The sequence below is a fragment of the Odontesthes bonariensis genome, chromosome 12, assembly GCF_027942865.1.
Source record: "Odontesthes bonariensis isolate fOdoBon6 chromosome 12, fOdoBon6.hap1, whole genome shotgun sequence".
Classification (NCBI taxonomy): domain Eukaryota; kingdom Metazoa; phylum Chordata; class Actinopteri; order Atheriniformes; family Atherinopsidae; genus Odontesthes; species Odontesthes bonariensis.
In genome coordinates, this window is record NC_134517.1 from 19,610,296 (window position 1) to 19,635,136 (window position 24,841).

At 41.2% G+C, this 24,841-nt stretch overlaps 1 protein-coding gene across 1 annotated transcript in view; it reads right to left on the reverse strand.

Annotated features, from left to right (window-relative positions):
- igsf3 (immunoglobulin superfamily, member 3) overlaps positions 1-24,841 on the reverse strand; it is a 77,201-nt gene that overhangs the window by 32,992 nt on the left and 19,368 nt on the right. Inside the window, exon 3 of the mRNA XM_075479515.1 lies at positions 519-938. Coding sequence (XP_075335630.1) covers positions 519-938 — 420 coding nt within the window. The remainder of the gene's footprint in view (positions 1-518; positions 939-24,841) is intronic.

Here is a 24,841-nt window from a genome sequence, read left to right on the forward strand (position 1 = left end):
CAATCTTCAAAGTTATGGTCATGTTTTTTTAATTATTGAAATGAATTTTTGAAATGCCACTATGAAGAAAATAGCATTCAGGCACATTTACATTAACTAGACTCGAGCAAAAACTCTAGGTGGTGTCATCAGTAGCTGGTGGTATAGGCAATGTTACATGGGGCTGTGATAATATTACTAATAACAGTAACCTAATTAAGTTTGCAGAAAACACAAGACAAACACTGATGTGTGAAGATAAACCGTCTCCCTGCACTGTGGTCCTCTACAGGAATTCAGAATAGCCTATTATCATTAAAAGAGGGAGCCTCAGACATCTATTGGAGGAGACAGTTAAAGTGATGTAACAATGAAACTCTCTGGCAGAAGAAAATCAAACAACTCCTTAGCTGGTTCTTTATAGAGACAACTTAGAACTGGCTTGAACACCAGCCCTCAACCAGAAGAGGAACCACTTTGTTCAAAGATTTGCATTTCTGATTTAGTAAATGTGTAGTAAATCTACAAAAATCACATACCGGTTGGCTGAATACGGAGTTGGGTCTTGTCGCTCTGTTTTCGGGTCATGGCGAACCAGCTTCCATCTGTGTCCTGAATCCACTCAGCTGCCTGGCAGTAGAGCAATCCCTGGTCCACTGGCTGCAGCATGTGAATGGTCAGCCTGTATGCTGTAGCACTTGTTTTGTCTAGCCTGAGGTCCCCCGCCGTCATCCTCTGCCGATAAGGTCCTCCGGAGCGCAAAACGAAGTCTCTCGACAAGGTGACCAGCTCCTGAGGTGGGGCAACTGCGTCCTCTGGGGACCTCAGGTACCATCCGACCGACAAGTGAGTATGATGCACCGTGGTCCGGGACACCTCGCACGTAAGCTGTAATGTGTCGCCCTCCACTTTGGAGAGAGTCTGGGCCGGAGCTGTCACTGTCAACGAGTCAGCGATGACTGAAAGAAAAAGAAAAAAAAAAAAACAGAAGTCAGGAACTTGTTGCCTAATCCATCCCATTTATGAAGCCTCTATTTCTCCATATAAAAAGCTTCCAATCTCATGCTATTAAATATCGAGCCCTAACCCATTGCGTTTGTATTTATGCAACCATTACGGATGTGAGAAAAAGCAGTAACGCTGCTGTAAGTGGTTACTAATCTGATTTACTCCCTGAAGAAGGTGTGGGAAAAAGGCGTTCATATACCCAGGCTTTTTGTTCTGAGGTGGCTACCCTCCATTTCCTCCATATATGACTTTCACGTGTCCCCATGTGTCGATGGAATTTCCTCTATCTCACACAACCAGATGCCCCCAGAGACGCCTCTGGCGCAGCTTTACGACTGATTATATCCCATATTGATTGCTATAGCAAACACAGCACAAGATCCAATCTCGAAACATCTCCACCATTTTTGATCACACGTACAAACAGTAAGCTAAAATTACTGAAATGAACTCAGTTCAGTCCCATCTGCATTGGGGAAAAAAAGAAGAAAAAAAAAAAAGAATATAAGCCAGATGGTTGAGAACACAAGAGATGAGAGAGTGGGGACAGTCAGGTGCAAGGAAGGAAAAGAGACATCAAGATGTGATCATTTCAGAAGGCAGGCTGGAAACACTGAGCACAGCGACAAAAATAAACATGTACAGCTTTTTAAAAGGAACCTGTTTAACTGAGGGAGTATTTTTGGATGAGAACCAGGGCATCACTGTGCAGTATCATGAAGTGTGTGTGCAGGGAAGACAAAAAGAGAGACACTATAGGATTTAAGCTAAATGCAATATTGACAAATATAAGGTAGACCGGTTATAAGGTGAAGATGTCTGAGGGAACTAAGCTAACAAATATCTACCACTTCTTTAAATAAATGTTTGTAGTATTTCATATATATATATATATATATATATGTATATATATTTGCATTGCCTTGCAATGAGGTGACTGCTGTGAGCACTTCTTAAAATAGTGTATTTGTTTCATTTTTGCCAGTGGAGTGTTTTTTCAACATGTTTGGCTACTGAGACTCAGTAGCCAATGAGTGTCATTGTGAAGAATACCATTTCCTAGTTCACATGTTTGGACTAATCATTTGCAAGAAAAAGCTTAAACCCCGCCTAATTTCAAAAGTACAGTATGTAAGTGCATATTACACCTAAGCCTGTCTTCGGGTGTTTGCTCATGTGTGTCTGTGTAAAGACACAAGCAATATTTAAAGATAGAGAGAACCAGAGAAAGAGACCCTACTAATGGGACACATGGAAAGACAGGGAAAATCAGGGATAAATAAAGAGCATGCAGAGAAAAGGCTTGACATCTGCTTACTGGAGTCTAACAAGACACTCAGAAAGAAACTAAGGTATAAAAAAAAAAAAAAAAAAAAAAAAGGAGTCATGAAATAAAGGTTTTAAGAAAAAAAAATTCAGATTCAGATTCAGAGGCACTCTGATAAGGTCCTGCAGTCTGGAGCTAAATAAACCGAGTTTATTTAGTTTTCAGCATTCTTCAAAATACTGTCAACGTCTGACTGAATATTATCTCTGAAGCTCACTGAGTCTTTGAAAACTGTCTAGCAACAGGGAGTGCAAATAAAAGTCATGGGCAGCAAAGACAAAAAAAAGAAACCCAACTAAAAAACACTTTTATGGTGCTTTCATTCGCAACGTTGCAACAGAAAATGACTGATATGGGAATCTTACTGGGTTTGAATATCTGTTATTTGAAAAGCTTTTTATTCTCAAGAGATACACGTTGAGCAGTTGATGGTAATGGTTAGGACTGCTGGGTGACAATTGTTCAATATAATCATTCACCAACTGCAAATGGGTTCACTGTAATATCTGGTATTAGGTGACTGTTCAAAAAACTCGAGCCGTCCAAATTAAAAATTAAACGAAAAATAGCCCCTGCTTGTGTCAGAGCTGGCACAGCTACATTCCAGCCCCATGGTTCTGCTTTTCTGAGGGGCTCTCTGTTCCGCTGGTGGTTTTGCTGATGGCTTTTCTTTCAGCTTGTCCTTCTGTGCCCAAGGCTCTGTTGAATTATCTTGCCTTGAAGTCTCTGTATCTTACCTCCACTAACAACCATTTTGGTCTCCAAACAGATTAACTTAATTGGCCGACAACCTTTTTTATACTAGGAGCACTTCCTTTCAATGGCCTTTATTTTGAGATGTTTTAGATGTTCCAAGGTACGGTCAACTCCAGTAAGAATGTGCGTTTGGTGGAGCCTGACACAGGACTAATCTGGTTTGAGGGTAGTCATTACAATATCTTTTGGGATGTTCTGTGACATTTTCCTTCGGGATTCGATTAGGCTGTCAGTGGTAACGTCCACCTGCCAGGACTTTTTCAGCAGCCACTAAGGTTATGAGCTGTCGGGGCTCCTTGTTCAAAGCAAAGGGGGAAGATTTGCCGCAGCTGTGCAATTCGGCAGGACTTAGAAGCTCATTATACACTTCTTGAATGTAGAGCCTTATCCAGTGGACTGAGCTTTCCAGAGCTTAGTCGAGGTGACTTTCCTCTTCAAAACATTATCCCATCTAGGCTCAGTGCCTCTGCTTTCTGACTGCTCTGTTTTCTTTTACATCCTCCAAATGAGCACACACCTCTTTAAACAAGCATCAGTGTCTTGTCTTGCTTCTTTGAATATAAGAGATCTTCAACAACAATCCTAACCCTGCACCTCATCTCATAGCCATGCCCACTCTTCAGGCTTATCCAGCTTTGGGTCCGCCAAACACTAGCACAAAAAAAAAACCTGCAGACGAAGTTGCTCACCCACACTTTCAGGGCCTCAACTTTTTTTAAAGTCTAAAATTCAGTGATTTTAGCTTTATTTTGAGAATTTAAGATCTGCCATTTTGTGAACCACAGTAAGTCTCTCCATATTGAATAAAGTTATAGTTCACTGATGAAAAAAAATTGCATATTTCCAAGTCCTTTGCAGAATATTCTCTCTATCTCTGCTGCACCACTCGAAGTTCTCCCTGAAAAACACATTTTCAGTTCACCAACATAACTTAAGACCGGTTCTGGTCTTTGTGAACCCATTTTTTTTTACCAACTTCTCCCACTCCAGTCAAGAATGAGTGAATGGCAGCCTGGAATAGACTTACTGTTGCCGCAACAACACACCTACGCTACAACCTGCTTTTGCCAAAGCAACCCTCCCACATGATGCTTAAGGCCTTTGAGAACAGTCAGGAGTTACTATAACAACCACACCCACCAACACCAACCCAACTTTGAAACTGAGTCATGTCCCCTCTGTAGATACACTTTTGCAGAGGGGAAAACAAAAAGCTCCTCTCTCTTCTCCCTCGGCCCATTTGTTACAAAGATATTTAACTCTTTGACTTCATTCCAAGCCGCCTGATCCAATCAGATCTCTATACACAAATAAAACAGACAACACCAGCTAATCCTACCCTTTTCCAACGATCAGGCTGAGGTTGTAAACACACAGAGATCCCCCAATAGCCCTACTGACCTCAATCTGGGAGGGATTAAGAGCAGGATGAGATGGCATTCTCAGGCACAAACATTCAAGCTCGTCACTTTTAAAGACATCATACCGACTTTCTTTACCTGTAGTGTGCTGAATTAAAACCATTGGATCAACATCCACAGACAAATTAAAGTATATGTTCCCTTTTTTTTGTTTTTCCTCTTTCAACAAATCCCAAGAGAAGAGCCAAAGCCTGCACACACGTAGGTCAATAACCTAGTTCGTTACATTATATTTTCTATTTTTCAGTTCAAAGTTCAGCAAAAGGCCTTAATTGCGGCAAAGAAACGTATCTGGGTGATCTATAAATGCATCAATGAGTCAATATTTTGCATTAGGTAGCAGGTTTATTTACTATGGAGGGAATAAAAACTGACAACACATCTACACTCAATATCTATTTTCTTACATAAAAAGATATGGATTAAACCATGTGTCTGGTTGGTTCTTGAACTGCTATGGCTTTTATAATATTAGGAAGGGGCAACTTAAGAAGAAAATATTACACAACTTCAGATTTTTCAGGTGGACAGATACTATTTTGGGAAAATTCAGGTAAAAATTGTTGATAAACGTCAAGCCGTTGTCTCTTATTTTTCCCTGGATACCATAGACCGATAAAATGTCTTTCTTGAAATGGTTCCAAGGTTTGGTTTGCATCAATCTCCAAAAAGCTACAAAAGCAACACTGGTTCCCAGAGTCACATTTATGGAGAAACTATAGGACATCATTTGGAAATGATTCAGGAAGTAAAACTGTACATTTGTTACCGGTTTCTAAAGTCTAACAACTTTCTTCAGCCTGTATGAGCTGAAAACTGAGTGACGTACGCAGTAAACCACGGAGAAAGTTGTAAAGTTGTGGGGAAACAGACTGACGCTCTGACAGCTTTGGTCATCTCATGAGATTTGTTTAACATGACGTGCCAGATGGTTTGTCACACGGTACCATCTGGGGAAATTGTAGCTTAAATTCCTTTGGAAAAAAGAGAAAGGCACTTTGAAATAAAATGATATTTAAAAAAAACCAAAACATTAATATTTGGCAAGTGATTGGATGAACCATCCGTCTGTCACCGTCTATCACAGACTAGCTTCAACCGATTAGATCCAGTAGTCCAAAGAAAACTTGTAGTCTTCAAAGAAAGAGGGAAAGAGCAAAACACCTCTCAACAGGGGAAGGCCTTTAGATGCTGTTTACACATACCCGGGTATTTTGATAAACGCATATTTTCTAACCTTCGTTTGCAAAAAAAAACTAGGTGCACACAGCCCCGTTTTAAAAAAAAACCACGTCTACATTGATCCGCATAAATACGCTATCAAGAGCTGTTAAATTACGCCAAGTCTGACAGTGGCAGTGTTAGAACAATGAGAATTCCACACAAGCCAATCAGAAGCCTAATAGAGAACCGCTGACAGGAAGAACTTCCGGATCCTTTTCAAGAAGAAAGTATGGCGCCAGGCTCATGTGTGTGGACTGACAGCGAGACTGAGCTACTTTTACACGTTGCGCTGGACTATAAAACTGCTAAAGCCGTGAAAAATGTCTTTGTTGTTCAATACATTGTATGAATGTAATTTTCAAAATCACACAAGCGAGTATAGCTCTCAACAACAGAAATGCTGCTAGTACCTCCATGCTTGCCAGATAAACAATGGACGGAGAGAATGGCGTTTTCACGCTAGCATCCTGCCAACATGGCGGATAGGGGCGGCGCTCTGTACTATGACGACAACTCCTCCTTCTCAATTGCCCAAAACTCCGTTTTTGTCTCTTTCAACCAGTTTATACACAAACGCTAAACGGAATTTTTTAAAAATCTCCACTTTTGCCGGAGTTTTTTTTTAGCTTCGTTTTCAGAGGAAAAAACTCCGTTTGTGTATAAACGAAAGGCACAAACGAAGGGAAAGGTCTTCGTTTATCAAAATACCCGGGTATGTGTAAACAGCACCTTAGTCTGGTGTGCTGCTGTTCCTTCAATAAGGAAATACTCTTCAGTTGGTGCAACGGCAGCATCTATGCCAACCTATTTTGGACCTTCCTTTGGTCCTTCCTCACAGCTAAAACCCATCATTATTTAACCCCGTATGTGACACTCACTAGTGTGAAACAACTACCCCTTCTGACAAATGGCTTCAAGCCCAATGGATTCTCTTGTTCTCTCGTCATCATGATCGTATGAATCTCTGAAGAATCGAGCTGCCTAACAAGACAAGCATTTCTCAACAATACCAGAGGTTCTGAATGTCCTCAGCTCTTTCTTTTTATTGCTCGACTTCGTCCAAAAAAAAATGTGGATTCATTGTAATGCCTTTAAATATAGCAGAGCGTGACAGTCTTTTCTGTTGAGAGGCTATTATCCCTACAGTGTGATTCACACAAACAAACACAGCGAGCAGGCAAGAAATTTATCATCAATATCTTCGAAAGCCAAAACAAATGTGATAATATCCCTCGCTATAAATAACCCTGGCAAAAATCGAATGCTGAAGCTGATAACAAGGATTGCTCTGTTGGTGGCATTTTTCTCTCTTTATTAACTTTAAAACATTTAGCATTATATTTAGTGCACATATTGAGCGTAGCTCAGGCCGTACCATACAATGAACAATTCAAATTCACGTGGTTGCTGACATTTATGAAGATTTCTTTTTTTTTGTAGAATAATGTCAGAGACTGGAATCTTAATCCTGGAAACAGAGTTGTTTTTCTTTGGTGAATAAGATAATGTTTCACTTTTTGTTTTTTTAGATGGAGGTTCTCCTGCATGCATGTGATGAAAAGCATCCCAGTTTCTCTGCTTTTTTTTTGACTGAAACAGATGTCGTCAAGTCTTTTAAACAACTCTCATTCCTGCTCTACCTAATCTGCAATTTTTTTGCTTTCATCTCCCTCTACTCCTGATCTTCCCCTACTTTTCCAGCCCTCTGAAGTGAGTGACAGTTGCCATCCCTCAAGCTGGCCTTTTAAGTCCAAGCACATAGGGATTGAAGTGCGAGGGACACAAGGACACAACAACGGAGAAGAGGGGATTTTGCAAAGATGACACGAGGAGAAAAAGAGGATCATTTACGAGGGTCTGATGTGTAGACTCTGCTTGCGTGCAGCTTTTTAGCATCTCTCCGCAGTGCGAAGTTCCAAAAGCAGAAAAGAAAAAAGAGCCATCAGAAATCAAACAGCAGTGTTTTTATGTGCGGAATCTTTCTTTTTTTTTTATGTTTGTGAGACTGTTTTTCGTTTTGTTTTTTTAAAAGAAAAAACAGCAGAGGATGACTTTTCATCTCCGTCATCTTTTCATGAGTGAGGATGATTAGTGGAGGAACTGCAGAGATTCACACTGCCCCTTGATGTTACCACTGCTACAAATGTTCGGCATCAGCCAAATTGGGTGATAAGACCTGGCTCTCGGCTGTCAATACAAATTGTGAAAAAAGTATTGATTGGCAAAAGCCACTTATAGTCTTGGACTTTACTCTGGTGCTGTCATGAGTGGTTGTCACACAACCATTGCCTTGGGAACAAGTTACTGTCACATAGATCACGGCGTGTTGCAACACTCGGATTTTTGTTCTCTAAAAACGGACATCCCAATTCCCAACAGATTTGTTTTAGATTAAACAACTAACATGGCACACAAACCACAGACAAGAATGTCCACATACTTTTGCCCCCCCCTACAACTGACAAGCACTGCAGCTGTTAAGCCACAGCTGAAGTGGTTTCCGCTTTTCAGTGGGTAATGCTCTTGAGGGTCTGTTTTTTGGTGTGCGTGCGTGTTGCTGCAAAGCAAATGGGCATTTGGCAAAGCCAGCAGGGTAATTACTGTTAATTACTCTGCGAAACTAAGAGCACTGCTGAGAGGAAAACAGAGCAAGTGGGCGATCCTCAGCCTCACTTCGTGCGAGTTCAGCCTCGTCTCCGAGCAGACGCCACTTACTGACCTGGGATGCTTGTAACATATGCAGGCGCACTAGGTCAGGAAGTAAAACAAAGAGAGATCAGTACAGAAACCGTGCCTACACCTGTCTTCTGCAATCTTATTACCCAACATCATACTCATTCATGCCCTCCACTCCTTTGTTCTCACTGTAAGAGCTGTTGATGAGTCAGAATGAGGGGTGAAGTGGTTCAACTGGGAAATAAGGGCGGTTGGTAAGAAGAGGAGGAAAGATACTGAAGATGAAGTCAAACAGGAAGGATTAAACAAACGTGAAAAAAGGGGCATTGCCATTTTATACATTTTTACATCTTTCTTTACACATCCAACAATCCTCATACACACCAACTGTTTGTGATGACTATTTCAGATAGATTATTATTATTCTGTTTGTAGCCTATATATAGAAATTGTAGTTGTCACTGAATTCATGCACACACCAGCAAAACTCTATCAAACAAGACACAGAGCCAACACTTTCTCTGGAGATGAGGAAATAAAGCAGGTTCAAACGACTGAGAGCAACTGACGAGCTCAGCTCTGCACACCACTCCCAAGAGCCCCCCCACTTATAACAAGGACAGGATATGGAGTGAGACAAGAAAAAGACAAAAGGGCAACGTGAGGATAATGACTTGGAGCCACAAGGATAAGGCATGAGATAGCCCTCTTTAATAGAGAACAAAGGCCTGAGAGGGAAAGAAAAAGAGGGCAAGTTGAAGGCTGCCATTTGGAATCTGTGTCCACAGCAGGGGGTCCATCCATAATACAGGATACGCTATGATCACTTAAACCCTGCACCTATTGTAATTGAAGATGCAGAGCAAATCTTCAATAACTGCTTCAAGTTGTGTCTAAAATGGGCATGAAAGATGCTAAGCTTTGTAGGGAGCCAGAGTAACAATTATGCGGAAGGACGAAGACAAACTCTTTCTCACTGCAAGCCAGCAACTGTCAACTTGCCGGCTAAAATGGCAACTGACGCTGGCAGGTTTTATCAGCTGCAGCCAAGCAGCAGCTAACAAGGCTTAAGGGCTGATCCAGAGCAGAAGTACCTTTAGGAGCAATGCAACTGACCGCTCAGTTCAGGCTTAGAATGGAAAAAAAAAAATATATATATATATATATATATGTCCCCGTCTCTGTGTTGTACTTCTGAGTCAGTTCATCTCCAAAAATGCTTTTTTCCTTTTAGTCATCATGATTTTGCTATATTTGGTCCCTGTTCTAAATGACTTCTTCTTTAGTAAGATTGGAAAGCTTATTGAAAGGCTTTGTTGTCTGCCATGTGACAGCTGTGACTGACAGGCTCATCTGGTGCTCTCTCGGCTCCCGGACTCACGCAAAGTTTCACTTTTGAAGCTTCTGTTTCAAGGATTTGGATTTTGTTTAGTATCAAGACCCTTTTCATTCACTTTGCGTTCAAATACAAAAATAAGGACGCATGTGAAATGAAAGGCGATTTGTGGAATTGCACTGCTCAATTATTAGCTATCAACATAGTGGGTAGCTTACTTTTAGATGTTGTGAAGTTGACAGCAAGGAAACAGTCCGCATGATTACATGCACATTTGAGTTGAACTATGGTTATAGCTCGATTTGACCATATGGTTGGAGCACCGTGCTTGCCCCAGTATGCATGCACAAGAACGGAATCCACTTGTCTAACCTAAGGGTGTCCGTTAAGGAGAGTCTGCGGCTTCAAACTTTCATATTGTGCCTAGTGTGCATGTAAGTATAATCAAATTCACTGCACGAACTCTGCCTTTAAGTTGCTTGAATGGTGATTTTGGCAGATGATGGAGCGGTTATACAATATGGATTTTTTTTTTCTTTTTTAAAGAGCCAAGCAACCCACTGGAAATGCTTTGAGTCTTAACTCAGTCTCAGTCTGACAAAAGAAACAGAAAAATTATATGTGAATGAGAAAAAATAATCAACTTTAGTGATACTCCTTCATAAAAAAAGTCACATGGTTTTCGCCTAAATCTGTAGCAGGTCCTGGATCCAATCATAATATCAACTGGAGACAACTAAAAACACAGATTCTGACTAGTCTTTTCGACACACAATTTTTGAGGGGAATATTCTAACCAATTTTGTAACTCAAAAATGCTTTAGACACTAAACTGGCATTTGTGGACTGGTGAATGAGTCTTGAATCTTGCAAGATTTGGCATTGCGACCAAAGCAAAGCAACAGCTAAATGGATCGCAGCATTCATAACAGTGCCTCTACTTATGAAAACCTTATAATGCACATTCAACTTTACTTTTATACATTCACAACACTTCATGCCTCACTTTGGAGACCAGAAGGCTACAAAATCTCATAAAGTTGACCTGTTGGTGAGTAGAATATCTTTGGCTACAAAGGAACTGGAATGAGAACATAATACTGTGAACATCAATGATTACAAATTTATTTACAAAAGGTTTTAACTGTGACCCTTATATCAAAGCTTCAATTGTAAAGATTTTGTTTATGCCTCAAGACAAAGTTAATGAGCGTAGGGCTTTCCTCACTGGCCCTCCACATTTTAGACACTTTTTCACAAACGCATAATGATGACAAAATCAAGACAACAGGCCTTGAGGTCAATTTCTTTATTCAAATGTCACCATGAAAACATAGTTTTCTACCGGTCAGCGAAAAGACACATGGTGCACCCTTTCTAAAATGGGCCTAACGGGCCCCAAAATCCTACAATCCTACAACTCCTGCGACTCCTGCAACTCCTACGTGACTACAGATGCTACTTTACTGTTGCCAACTGCCTAATTTAGTCTCCTATAATTAAGATGTCACAATTACCCCACAAGCAGCTATACACTTAATAAATCCATAATGTCAAATCCACCATAAAAACATGCAATATGATAACTTATATGGTCAATGATTAGTGCTTATATGATTATGAACTACATCTTTAGCATATAAGAAAATCTGATCTGCTGAGACACGTGATTGCCTGTAATTGGGCTGTTCTGCTGACTCACTTGCAAATATTTGTAACCAACCAACAGCCTTCTTTTTGCATACAAGATAAGTTCTTTGTCAGAGGCATGAATAATTTCAAACAGTTGAGTATGGCCTTAAAAAGTGGATGTTTCATTAACAAAACATTCACATGTGCAATAAAAGCAGCAGGAACCTCACTTAGGCATAAAATCTTAGCTCATCGGCATACTCAGAACTTCTTTGAATAATGAAGGCCTCATCTGGAAAATATGCCAGGGTTCTTATCAAATATTATTTTCTCTCTGAACATGAATGCAGCCAAGTAGAGAGTTGAATTAGAAGGGTGAACTTTTCATTCTGGCCCCACATTGCATGCTAATCATTGCCTCTTTTGCTCAACAAAATCAGCCAAAAGAGCTGTGTTTTTTTTTCCGAGCCGGTTTTGTGCATAAATACAAATTACTGCAGATTACTTGTTTTGAATACATTGATATTTGTTTATAATGGGATCACTAAGCAATGATTGAGAATAAACTTCAGCCATACAACCCTTTAGTGTAAAATTTGACCCCAAAAAACCCCCGAAATTAGTCAGGAATAAGCCTTTTAAATGTGGAACTATGAGTCTCACACTATCTCAACCGATCCAAGACTGTCGCACCATCATACCACACCAAATACAATCTTCCAAAAACATGAAGAGAGATGAAACAGAGAGGGGGAAGGTAGGTGAAAGGGAGGGGAGGATTGGAGAGAGCTCACAGATGCCGTTATGAGATTTTCAGTGCGGAGCTGTGAGGTCTCCTGCCAACGGAACATCACTCTCAGTGGGTGTGTGAGTGTGGGCGTCTGTCCTGTGCTAAAACACAAAGGTCACAAGGGCTGAGAGGGAAGGGCCCTCTTCATTTAATAAAGGGATCTTCTCAAGCATTTCTTTCTCTCTCCCTACGCTGTCATTCGTGCTCAGGCTCTGTCCCATCTTTCTCCTCACTTGAGCTTTCCTCCATCCGTGCACCACCGCAGCTCACCCACCCCCTCCCTCCAGTTCACCACACTATCTGGTGAGTTTCCTTCTCATTAGAGGAGTTGGCGGACAGCTCTTAATTATCACTTATTCTGTTTTTATCACCTTTCTCTTTCAGCCCATCTTGGGCACAGAACACAGTTTTTTTTTTTATTTACATAATGCTGTCATAATACCAGTAAATGGAATAACATTTTCCCCATTTATCTTAGTGCGTCCAGAAGGGAGAGAGAAACTGAGCATCTATGGCTATTGGACATTATACTAAAATATACAGTAACACATAGATACATGGTACAAAAACCACCCGAACAGACAGACAGTGAAGCCTGAAGGAATACTAGCTATCCAACACACACAGATGAATATGAATGACAGAGGTGTTCCCCTCTACCCGCCTATACATTCCCTCCAGAACTACACGGGGTCACACAGTCCTTTGGGATGTGCAGCTTATTAGCATTCAGTTTTGGAGGAACATACAGTAGGTTGATCACAGCATCCCATTATATTGCAACCACATGTTTTGAAAGTGTCTCATCCTAATGAGCCCTTATTTTCCAATTAATTTTCTGAATAACATAAGATGAGCTTTCACTGATGGCAGCAAAGGATTTCAAGGGGAAAATGACACTGATAAGCTCTGATCAGTGACAACATTACAACCACTGGCAAATGAAGTGAATAACATTGATCTCCTTGTTACAATACACTGCTCTACATGGAAACCTCGGGTCCTGGCATTCAAATGGATGTTCCTTTGACGCGCACCATCCACCCGGTTAACATGGGTGCAGACCAATCACATAGCCCTTCATGGCAATGTCACTCCCCAATGGCAGCAGCCTCTCAAACCTCAATACTAATTAAAGCACATTTCAAAAACTGTACACAGCTTAAGAAACAGAACAAAGATCCCAATGAGTTAGCCCAGTCTTACTACACTCCCCAGATCCCAGTCCGATCGTTTGATGCACCAGAACAAGAACCACCACAAAAATCACAAAGGATCAGTTGCCAGACACAGCAGGTCCAGATGTCCAATTTCCATGTCCCAATGGGTTAGAGTTATTCTATCTGCACAGAGTTAACATACACAATATGAGCCAGAAGTCTTCAATGTAATAACATGTATACTTGTTGATCTACAGCATACATTTGTTGCAGTTGGACAGAAATAATGCGATTTGTGAATTATTACTTTTCACGGAAATACAAAATATCTACAATTAGGTTTGCGAAATAAAAATAAAAATCGTCATCATATTTCAGCCGTTGGCTTCCCAGATTACGAATGATTGGCGCAGGCCATTGTGAACCCCATATAAGATGATCTCTACTCACAACTGTGAATGGAGGAATGTAAATGAAAAAAAAAAAAAAAAAAGCTTTGGAACTATGGCAAAAACGCAGTCAATAAAAAACAACAACTTCTAGCTAACAACATCCATACACCTCGTTGACACTAAAGATCACAGATTAAAACAGAGTGTTTCCTTCAGCCTGCTGGAGATGCATGTTGTGTTAAAGTAAAACTATAGAATTAGGCTAATTCTTTGCTGTTTAGCTCCCCCTAAATTGGTGGGATGTAACACCCCTATCATCAAAGCAAATCTCTGTGTAAACCCCGCACACTACAGCCAAACATGTATTTGTTGTCATGTTGAGGAGGCCACAAAGACACCAAGAATGTCAAGTTACCATAAAGCCAAACAGTGTGGTGATGAGCTGGAAACTAAAGTCGTGAACGGCGGGATCTCAGCCCCCGGGCGCTCTAGGGCTGTTTAGGGCCCAGGAATGTGGATAACAAAAACCAATGTACTGCAAAACAAGTCAGAAGCACATCGTTTTAAAGTTCACAAACTTCTCTAGTGTTGCTTTAGTACAATGTGGTTTGCCAGTCAAGTTGTGATGGAGACAGGTCACAGACACTTTTTTTTTTTCCATTTCTGAGTTTCATTCTATCTTTTGCATTCTCCCGTGACCAGACAGCGTAGCCTAGGTAGAGCAACAACCCCAGACCAAAGTTGACTTTGCCTCAACTCTTAGCCTGGTATTTCTTCCCTCTCTTTCTCTGTCAATCCTGTTACTGGCAGTGACATTTTTCCAGCTGCTCTGGTTCGCTGTTTGAGGACACTTGTGGCAGAGATGGTTTGCTGGACTTAATCCATCCAACATTCCGACACTGATGCGTTAATGTCTGTAATTATAAGTAATACACGCTTCAGCAAAAAAAGCTGAAAAATTAGCTTGTCAAGCAAACCTTGAAGGAGCTACCTGCAGGTGCATCAAATTAAGTCTATAGAGAGAAACGTTACAAATGTATATCAACCCTACAGAACATCATGGCGTGTTTCAGTTTCTTTCATATCTTTCAGCAAACCTTAGATGTGTTTGAACTGTCCACTTGTTCACTATGTAATCCACCATATGATGAGTAGCCATTGTGTTGTGCCGTTCAAAATCTCAGCTGAAACTTTCCATTCACTGTTTAGTACATTACGTAAAGTCACTGCCTTCTGTCGAGATTTCCAAGTGAGCAAATAACACTCCTAAAACTTCTTAATCAAAAAATGGTTAGGCTCTTTCTGCTTGTGATGCAGGACTTGAGAAATTATTAGTAACATATTTACCAGAAAAAAAAACCTTGATGCTATCACAAGACATTTCATGATTGATCAGCTTTACAGCCATTTAGATGTACAAACACCGTTGTTTAACCCCAGCCTGTAAAGCGCTACATTAAATGCCCTTATAGACCTAATTTGGTGTGATATCCAATGTAAATAGAAATACTATCATAAAAAAAAAAAATCTAAAGCACATAAATACAGTTTACTCACAGTATGTTTGGCCAGTTCATTTAAACGGCTTTTATTTCCATGTGCCCAGGTTTTCTCACTGTACAACACAGGCAGGAAGGGAACAGCATAACAAAAGAAGAAGGTGGGAGAGGAGAAGAAAAGAAAGATGGGCAGGAAGTGAAGGAGTGGGCTTTGTTATTGTAGCAGGAGAATGGTGACGTGGAGTTAAAAGGCGGAATTTTGTGATAAGAGGGATCCGTGGCGAGGAGACGCTTTCTAATATGGGTCGCTATTTACACATTGGCAGAAGAGAAGGATTTAACAGGCAATAAGAAGCACACCAACATTCACCGGTACACACGCTTATACACAACATGACACTGCCTCTCACTGAGACCCAGCAAGGAAAGGAGTCTGAGTGAATATGTTGGGAAGATGGAGAGTATGCAAGAGATTAAAAAGGCAAGGCGTGAGAGGAGGGCTAGTCAGAAGAGAGGTGGGAGTATGAAAGACAAATCTTCCTAAGAGCGTTTGAGAAAAGCTGTGTGCAAAGCTATCGTTGACAGAAATTCTTTAAAGCATCAAAGATTTACTTGTCACGTCTAAACACATGAAATATTCCTCCTAACCCTCAATTCAGCTTCCCGTTCTCTTTTTCTTCCTTCTCTGCGTTTCTGTTCCTTATATCCAGGCCAACTGTATCCATCTTTCCACTTAACATTTTTTTTTTTTTCTTGTATTTCCTATCCACCTATTTACTCTAAAAACATGAAATTCTGCAAACACACTGTCCTCAAGAAGACAGAAATATAAACAGACACCAACCCTCTGTGGGTCTGTTTGTTTTCCCCACTGCTACTGTCCTGGAGGTTGTTAGCCCATGTGCAGGGTTTTGCTCCAACTGCCAACGTCAGCAGGAAAACATCCCAGAGTCATTACCACTTCTACACACATACACACGGATGCTGCCATACAATACCTGGAGTGCCTTGGGGCAAACATGTTTTGGAACACAACATGTGCAGTCAGTCATTCTTGCGTCCTCACACTTGTACATTATAAAGTAGATTTATAAAGTATGTAAGGACAGTAATAATTCTGGAGATGTAAATATTAATATATAATAAACTCCATCCCTGGACAGCACATACTGCCTCTTCCCCCTCTTTTTTTCTATACCCATTACAGGAGCTCCCACAGTTTCCCTTCATCTCTCCTCCATCAACGCTCCAACCCCAGATGGTAAAGCACTGTGACCAATTAAGACTTCCCTGAGGATAGAACCAGTTATACCCCCAGCCATCTGACCATTTCTATTTGCTAGCATGTGTGTGCACGTAAACCTTCTAAAGCATATCCCTCTGTTTTAATCAGAGTACAAAGCCCTGCTTTTTGGCATGTAGACACACTGCTTCCCGATTAAGGGCGCACTGCCATACAGGTTTATGAACAGTTGCCTAAATGCTTTTGCATTGTGGATAAACACACAGTGAGAATATCTGGGGTATCATTTCATTAGAGCAAGCACAAGGCTGAGGTCAACGTGAGGCTGGCCAGAGGTGCAGAGGCTTAGCAGCTGTACATGTGTCGTGTCAGTGTTTGAGGAACAGTGTCACTGAGGGAGAGCGCAAAGCTCCACTATGAGAGGGCGGCAGTCCTCAATCACCAGGCATCAATCCAGCAGGGCAGCAGATGAGGGAGCAACTGTCTGACAGATCTGTCAACACTAAGGGGAATTATGGCATATGCCAACCTAGCCCCACCCCACTCATACACACATGCACACCTCTTTTTGCCCACATCCTGATGTACACCTGGCACCAAGGCACAGGTGGCAGCATATGTCTGTCGTCTTCCTTTAATTCAACTGGGAGAAGGGACAAGTCATGCCTCTATCTGTATGTGGGCGCAGTATTATACAGTTAGTTATTATAAAAGCTTTTAAACATTCGTGAGTATGTGTTGGCATTAGTCAAATTCATACAACGGATTTTAGATAATGATGTGTGCCTGAGATGGAACTTGAGGGCCATCAGCTTTGTTGATGCTGCCTCACCAAATTAAGGTTAACCTCCAAGGTTTCTCCACTTTCCTTTTCACTCAGATGCCTTCGGCTGGCTTTGCAACCCACACTCCAATCCTTTACATCAGATGTTTTAACTAAATCATTTAAAACAATCGTTTCATATTGCAAATAATGAGGCTGTGGTTACCATCCTAATGAGGCGGGTGTGATGATGATCTTTAAACCATATCGGTGAAGCTCTTTTCTCTTTTGTCTTTCTTTGTACAGGCCTGTCAAGAAGGACAGTACACGTGTACTCTGGAGAGAACTCTCCACAGCCACAAAAATGTGTGGGAATGAAGGAGCCTGCACACAGAGCCTCACAGACACCGTCTTGTAAAATACATGTCATACAGACCCTTGCGGACTGTTGCATGCTGGCAGACACATACATACATACATATGTGAGAACTACACAGATAAAGGAAAGTCAGTAATCAGTGATACTGATTTTCCTTTATCAAATCAGTGCTACTGATTTTTCCTTGTTTATTCACACTGATGCTTTTCTCTTGTGATAAAGCACAACCGAGTCGTGTGGAATAAACAGCACAAACGCTAAACGTAGCATAATAACAGTTTTGTGTAGTCAGGTATGTTGTAGCTGCACAACTGCACACTGTGGGTTTGAGACAAAGGAATGCTTCCACTTTATTTAATTTCACTGCACGGAACCTGGGCAGCAGGTGCAGTTAGTCTTTAACAATATCAGCACTCTACCTATAAGCAAAGGATCCATTACTGAAAAAGTGTAGATTTTGCCATCTTTAATGTCCCTTGAAGTCCTTGAAAAACCTGTCACAATAAGGGGCATGAGTGCCAATATCTGTGCACGATTGTTGTTGTTCATGTGAATGTGTGCAAATGGATTGTGACGGCCACGTGTGTTTGTGTCAGATGGGATTATCAGATGTATAGCTTGAACCAGGACAAATCATCTGTTCCCTCTTCATGCCAAGATGTGGCTTCAAAGCAGCCGCTAACATCAAATGATACAGAAGCAGCCCGAGTGTCCGGGATCACACTCTCAAACGTATAATTTCTTGAGGTTATTACCCTGCGATTTCCACTCTTTACTTACACATATTATAACAACACAAACACTCATTAGCACATTCCTTCGTATCAATATTCATGCTACATTCATATTCAAGGAACCAGGTCCCCAAGGGTTAGCGCTTAGCTAAGCTAATCAAATCAACTGGAGGTAGCTACAGCGGCACAGCTACAACCCATCAGCGTAAAACTCAGCACACACACACACTAATATGCATTTTGTTGTTTTATAAAAAAAAAAAATAACTTGGAAAATCCTTTCTCATTAGACTAACAGAAGCAGGGCTAATGAGCACCACTGACATCATTTATGTTTTCATACGGGTTACAGATAAAATTTACAAAGCAGCATATGCTTGAAAGAGTGTCTGTGGTTACAGGAGCATTTCAATTCACGTTTAACATAAACTGCTTCATATCTTGCCCATCATATTCCCTCAGCAGCAATACTTTGACCAAAAAACTAGTAGCCTACACAAATCCTATCAACAAGTGAACACAGGTCTGGTGGGTAACCCTATGAAAGACCTGATCTGAGTTTTTGAGTGTGAAGTGTATAGTTGGGGAGACTCTCCTTGAGCAAGACTTCATTCTTCAAGTGTTAAGATTTCTAGCTGCAAATGTGGTCCTTTGTGATTTTGGTAGTCCACACAGGTAATTTGTCCAACATCCAAACTGCCTTTTTAACAGTTGTTCAGTTTCCTGTGCTCTATCTCCATTTTTCACTCTCAGACCTCCATATTGTTTGCTGCCATGTAGAATGTCCCATTCTTTTGGAGGATGCAAGGACATCGTCGTCAAACATTTTAGAGAGCTACGTGAACCCTTGATCACTCAAAAGAAAAGTGTACGGCCTACCCTACGTGACAACATGCAACACAGAGGGGAGTACAAAGGAACTGAATTGGATATTGGCCAATGAGAAAGGTAAATGTCAGAAAGCCCTGTGTGATTTTGTCTTTTGAGGTAAGATTGCACACCTCAGGAGTAGTTGCCCCTCCAACGATGATTTAATTATAGGTGTAAAACTATCAAATAACTTTTCATTTCTGAAGTCTCACCAAACTTGCATATGAAAATAAATTTTTGGTACAGCTCATCCTCCAAGGGTACAGTTTCACGGAGTCCACCGTGGCCTCTTCGGCTCTTTAATCGCAGTGCTACAATTTCTCTTTTGCAGTTTTATCAACCACAGAGCCACTGGGTTGTTAAACTTCTGTTCACATCGGTTCAGTAGAAATGGGAGTCACAGCACCATTCCTCTCAAACCCAATTATGGAAGCGACGCCAGTCCGGACTAACAGCTCACTACACTGAGCCACTGTGACTGTTTGTTTCAAGTGTGCATATGTATACATGTGCATCTCTGTATGCTAGGTAAGCGTGGCAATAATGTTATTGGCTGTCCGCTAAAGTAGATGAGATGTGCAAGGAAATGGCAAGATAGACGTGGTGATAAAAATCTCTCTCCATTTGGACTCCTGCCTGGTCCGCAGCTTAGAGCCAGTTTGAGCAATCACACACACACACACAAATGGCAGAAAAGGAAATGTAATTATAAAAGAAACTGAAAGGGAATGGTAAGGCCAGAGTGAAAGGGGAGCCAGAAAATTTAAGTGTCACTGCAAGGGAAGACGAAACAGATAAAATGCCCCAGTGGCACACAGGCCTGTACTAGCGATCAATACCAAGAGACACAGAGATACAACCTTTCTTGTCCATTCGTCTTTACTTTCTCTACTTTCCCCGCCTCAAGTAGTATCTTGTGCATCTGTTTTGTCAACACAAAATTTCATTTTTACATCTTCTCTAAAGAGGTATCGTGTTGGCTGATTTTTACTACCATTTTACTTTGTTGGTCTTAAATCAAATACAATTTTCTTTCCCCAGTCTTGTACTTTAATCACAGTCCTGCTTTTTCTCCAGTGATAAAAGCCTAATGAACAGCTTTATTGACAAAACCATATACCTGCATGACCAATGCCAGCATGGGAGCTGAAGGTTGGGACCGGGAATCAAATCTGGTGCTTTGGAGTGATGGAGCGAGCAGCATTCAGATAAGGAGACAGCACTGAGAACAGGAAAAATGGGGGGGCGAGCTCTCCATGTCACCCGGTGTAACAGATAGAATGTGAGATGACATCTCCCTGTTTGGTCTATCTCATTAAGTGAAGTAGAGGAGTGCAGCTTGGCTGCTTCGACTCTCTTGTGAGAAGAAAAGCAGGGGAGAAACACAAATCAGACATGCACACACAATGCTGAGCTCAGCAGATGAGTGGTTCAGCCACTCTGACTGTATGTTTAGGAGTGCACAATATTGGCTATGCTACAAAAACACTCTGGTTCTTTGACCTCTTCATAAAAGCACACAAGTACGGAAAAACAGAGAAAGGATATTTGCATTTTGATCTTCGTCAGGCAAATTTCCAGCTCACCATAGGCCCACAGTTTCATCAGGTTTCTCCCCTGAACATGGAGCACAACAAAAAAAAAAATAGGCCATACATACAATGAAAATGAGAAGCGTGACCGAAGGAATATGGTAATATCCGGGGGCTTGTTCTAAAAATGATTTGCGAAATACATTTCTTTTTCTTTAATTGAAATTCCTCAGTCTCATCTCCAACCCTTTTTTTCCTCTCGGTCTCTTTCTTTCTCCGTCTCCTCAATTTGTGCTGGCTAATTGCATTTTAGAACTTGTATGGCGGTCGGTAACAACATTAACCTTAAGAATCACATCAGGCAGAGACTATTTAAAATGCACCCTTATTACGCTGGTTGTGTTGTGGGCAATGCCTCGGGTGGGGGGGTGGGGGGCTTAACCAATCACACTGGAGTGAGAGCAAGAGCTCATCATTTATTGGTCACACACTCTATTCCGCATCGCTCCACTACCTACTTTCAAACCTGTCGCTTCTGTCCCCATTTTTCTCTTTTCCAATTTCCACACCTCTGCCTCACCATACTATCCATCTCACTTTCTTTTCCTCGAGACCACTTGCTGCCAAACTTTTTTCTTTGTGTCACACCTCTGAAGATGGACTTTCTGTCACCAGTGTGGCAGCGAATAAAGTGAAGCCTCACAAATAGCACTGTTAGAAAATTTACAAAGTCTTTGATTCTACAGCATTATCACTATATCCTGACAGTAAGGGGAATTGAAGACTACTGCCAAACGCGGAGGCTAGAATCTATGTATCTGCCAGCATAATGACTTCTCTGGTGCATTCTGTTGCAGTGAGGGTACATGTGAGCATCATAAGTAAGATCAGTGAGTATAAGCCAGGGCTTGTTGTTCTGCTAGCTGTTGGACACGCTCACACACAGGCTGGTGCGTAGGATAAGGACAACCGTGATGGCTATGTCAGGCTGTTGTCCTTTTTAATTCTGCAATCTGATGTGTAGGAGGAAGTCAAACCGGGACACACACACACACACAAATGTCCAAACAATATAGGCGTATAGAGACATATACTCAAGTGCAACAGCAGTAGCTTAAGTGAGCTTAAGAGAATGAATGTGTACACTGAGAAAACAACAAGTGGCTAGTTAAATAGCACCTTGTGTTGCTCTTAACCGCCTCTATTGGAGCACAAACAGCAAAGATGGCGGTTAAAAGAGATGACAGCAAGAGATGTGTAATATTAGAAGACATGCGTCCCTGATCAATCGAAACACACCGACAGAACCTTGTAATTTTGATTCTGCATGGCAAATGTATTGACAAAAGTTTTTTTTATTGCCACATCAAGGGTCAAAACATAAGCAACACACTCATGGCTTCCATCAAAGCCATCAAGAAACATTAAACTAACCGAATCTTAACAAAAATAAAATAGTCAAACAGAACAATCCGTTTCTTTTTTTCATCCAGTGAAAACACAGATTTTTACATGAACATTTTTCTGCACTGGTTTAGATGCTATGCAGCTACAGGGATTTCTGGTGGTAATTCTGGCACTTTTTTAATATTGGTTATAATGAATAACCGTGCCAACAGGAGAGTTGTTTACATGTGAAAGCAGCTGATCGGATTTTCCAAAGCCCAAGTAATGCTTGGAATGAGATCCCATTTCTTAACAAGTTGAATAGAAGAAGTGATGGATGTAGGGCAGGAACAAAATGGAGAGCAAATAGGAGGAAGTCTATTTCTTCACTCAATCATCACAGGGAATGTGCCAAATCTCTGGCAAATCAAGTTGACCAGCTTGGAGCGCAGATATGGTGGCATGAAAATATTACAGATTCCAATGCCTCCCCACAAAGCTTTCCATCCATGTTGTTAAAAATCCACGTGAAGTCATCAGTTCAGCTGTTGCCAAGCTACAAGCACAAAACCCCATACCAGTGCATTTGTGGCCTTCTCTACTAAACTTCCAATTTGACATGCTTGTCAGTTGATTTTAATTTTTATTAAATTTTGTCAGTTTTCTTCATCACGTTATACCACAACAATATAATTTCCCTTTGGGGATAAATAAAGTATTAGTCAATTACATAGTATCAGTTTAGCTCCTGAGGAGATGGGTTAAACATATATACGGCTGGCTTCGGGCTTGTTATTCCAGGCTCTTGATACAACAAATGCACTTTCATGCCTCTTGGAAGCAGATGCCAGAAACCTTCTTTCCTGCATCCCATTTACACGTCGAGCAAACTTTAACACTAAAGTCATGCGACTTTTCACCTTATGATCAAAACTCCAGTATAATCTTACTTGTAGCTACATTTTGTAATTACTATCTATTTGAAGGGAATAAATAGTGTCTTAGCTCGTAAAACACTTTAACTTCTTTAGCAACTAGCAGCAAACAACGGCCTGCTGCAACTGGAAACAAACCAGTGAGTCTTCCTACATTTCCATGATAAATGTTGGGATGAAAATACTGAAAAGTCACATTAAATCTTCTATATTACATAAAAATGATGTCCTGCATCTCTGTGCCGCTCTATAACTTAGTGGACATAATCCAGATTTTGTGCCGTGATAGCCAATTATACTGTTCATGTGTGAAATATTTCAGCAATTCCCTGAGGCTTTTTTGCCACTTAAAGGCCGAGTCGAGCTACACTTTCACTTGAATAATCTACATTTAGCACCACGGAGGGTATGAAAAAAAGATAAATAAAAAAAGGCATGGTTTCTAACTACACACTTCCTCAGAAAAAAAGGAAAAGCATCTTTGACTTACAAACAGAAACCGGTATCATCCTTCAAGATAACAAATCACACTCAGGCAGTCTGATTTAATGTGACAGACAATACAACAACGAAAACACAAAATCATTGTTTCAGACAGAATGGTGTCCCGGTGCACTCCTGAAACGGTTCTTGTCCTCAGGCAGAAGGTATTAAGTGTCACGTTCTAACCATCCTACGCTCTTTGTACAGAAAGGTGATGCTGGATGCAGTGCATCACTGGGAGTGAGATATAACCCAGTACTCATGGCACAAATTACTGAACAGACTCCCCCTACATATACCCCAACCACCCCACAGACACACAGACGTTTCCTGTCTAGCTCATATGCGTCCTCCTGTAATTTCCTTCATAACACTTAGTGCCTATTGCTGTCCTTTGACATTACCCTTGAAATACAAATCCTCAAAGGCAGCATAAACAAAGGGATTTTTTAATACAGCAGAGTGAAAGCAAACGAGAGAGAGAGGCTATGGCTGATGAATAGAGGCAGACGCATGACAGAATGAAAGACAGAAGAAAAAAAAAAGAATAGAAGAGGGGGCATAAAGGCCGGAGGACATGGTATTGTTTGCTCATAACTGTCCAAGGAGGCGTGCAGATCACACAAGGACTCATGTCATGGCAGAAAGAGAAAAATGGGAGAGACCCCACTGTGCAACCCTGACCTTCGAAACTGGGTTAAGAGGTTAGAGACACAGAGAGAAGCTCAGATAACAGTCCCTCAACACCTCTGCTCACACACTCTCCGTCTTGCACTCTCACACCCAGATCTATAAATACTGTGTTTTATCAGCAGCACTGTTTCACAGTGCCCTGCCACTGAGCCCTGCCCCACATTCAGATTGAACTGCACAGATCAGCAATCATAACCTAAGAAGACCTGGAAACATTCAGTCATTGAATGCCAACCCTATTGATCTGATAAGCATCCAATCTCTTTTGCTTCTGGGAAGAAAAGCCTGCAGCTGTGCATGATGTGAAGCTGACTCAAAAGACCGTACACAAGTTTGTTTTTCAAAACTCGCTGTACACACACTGTGACTTGGAAACGCTAGGACTCAAATAATTGCAGCTACAATTTTCAGCCCATAAGCATTTGGTTTGAGCCTTGGCCTTAAGTGCAAGGTCAGCCATTTGTGGGACAAAGGCATGAAGTTATGGCTGGAATGGAATCCCCAACTTTGACAGCTGTGGTTTCAGTGCTGCCTTTTGAGTACATCTGAAAATCAAGGAGTGGAAGAGAGAAACTTGCGCTACTGTTTGAAAGATTCACTCATCCTGCCTACACACTGGGCAT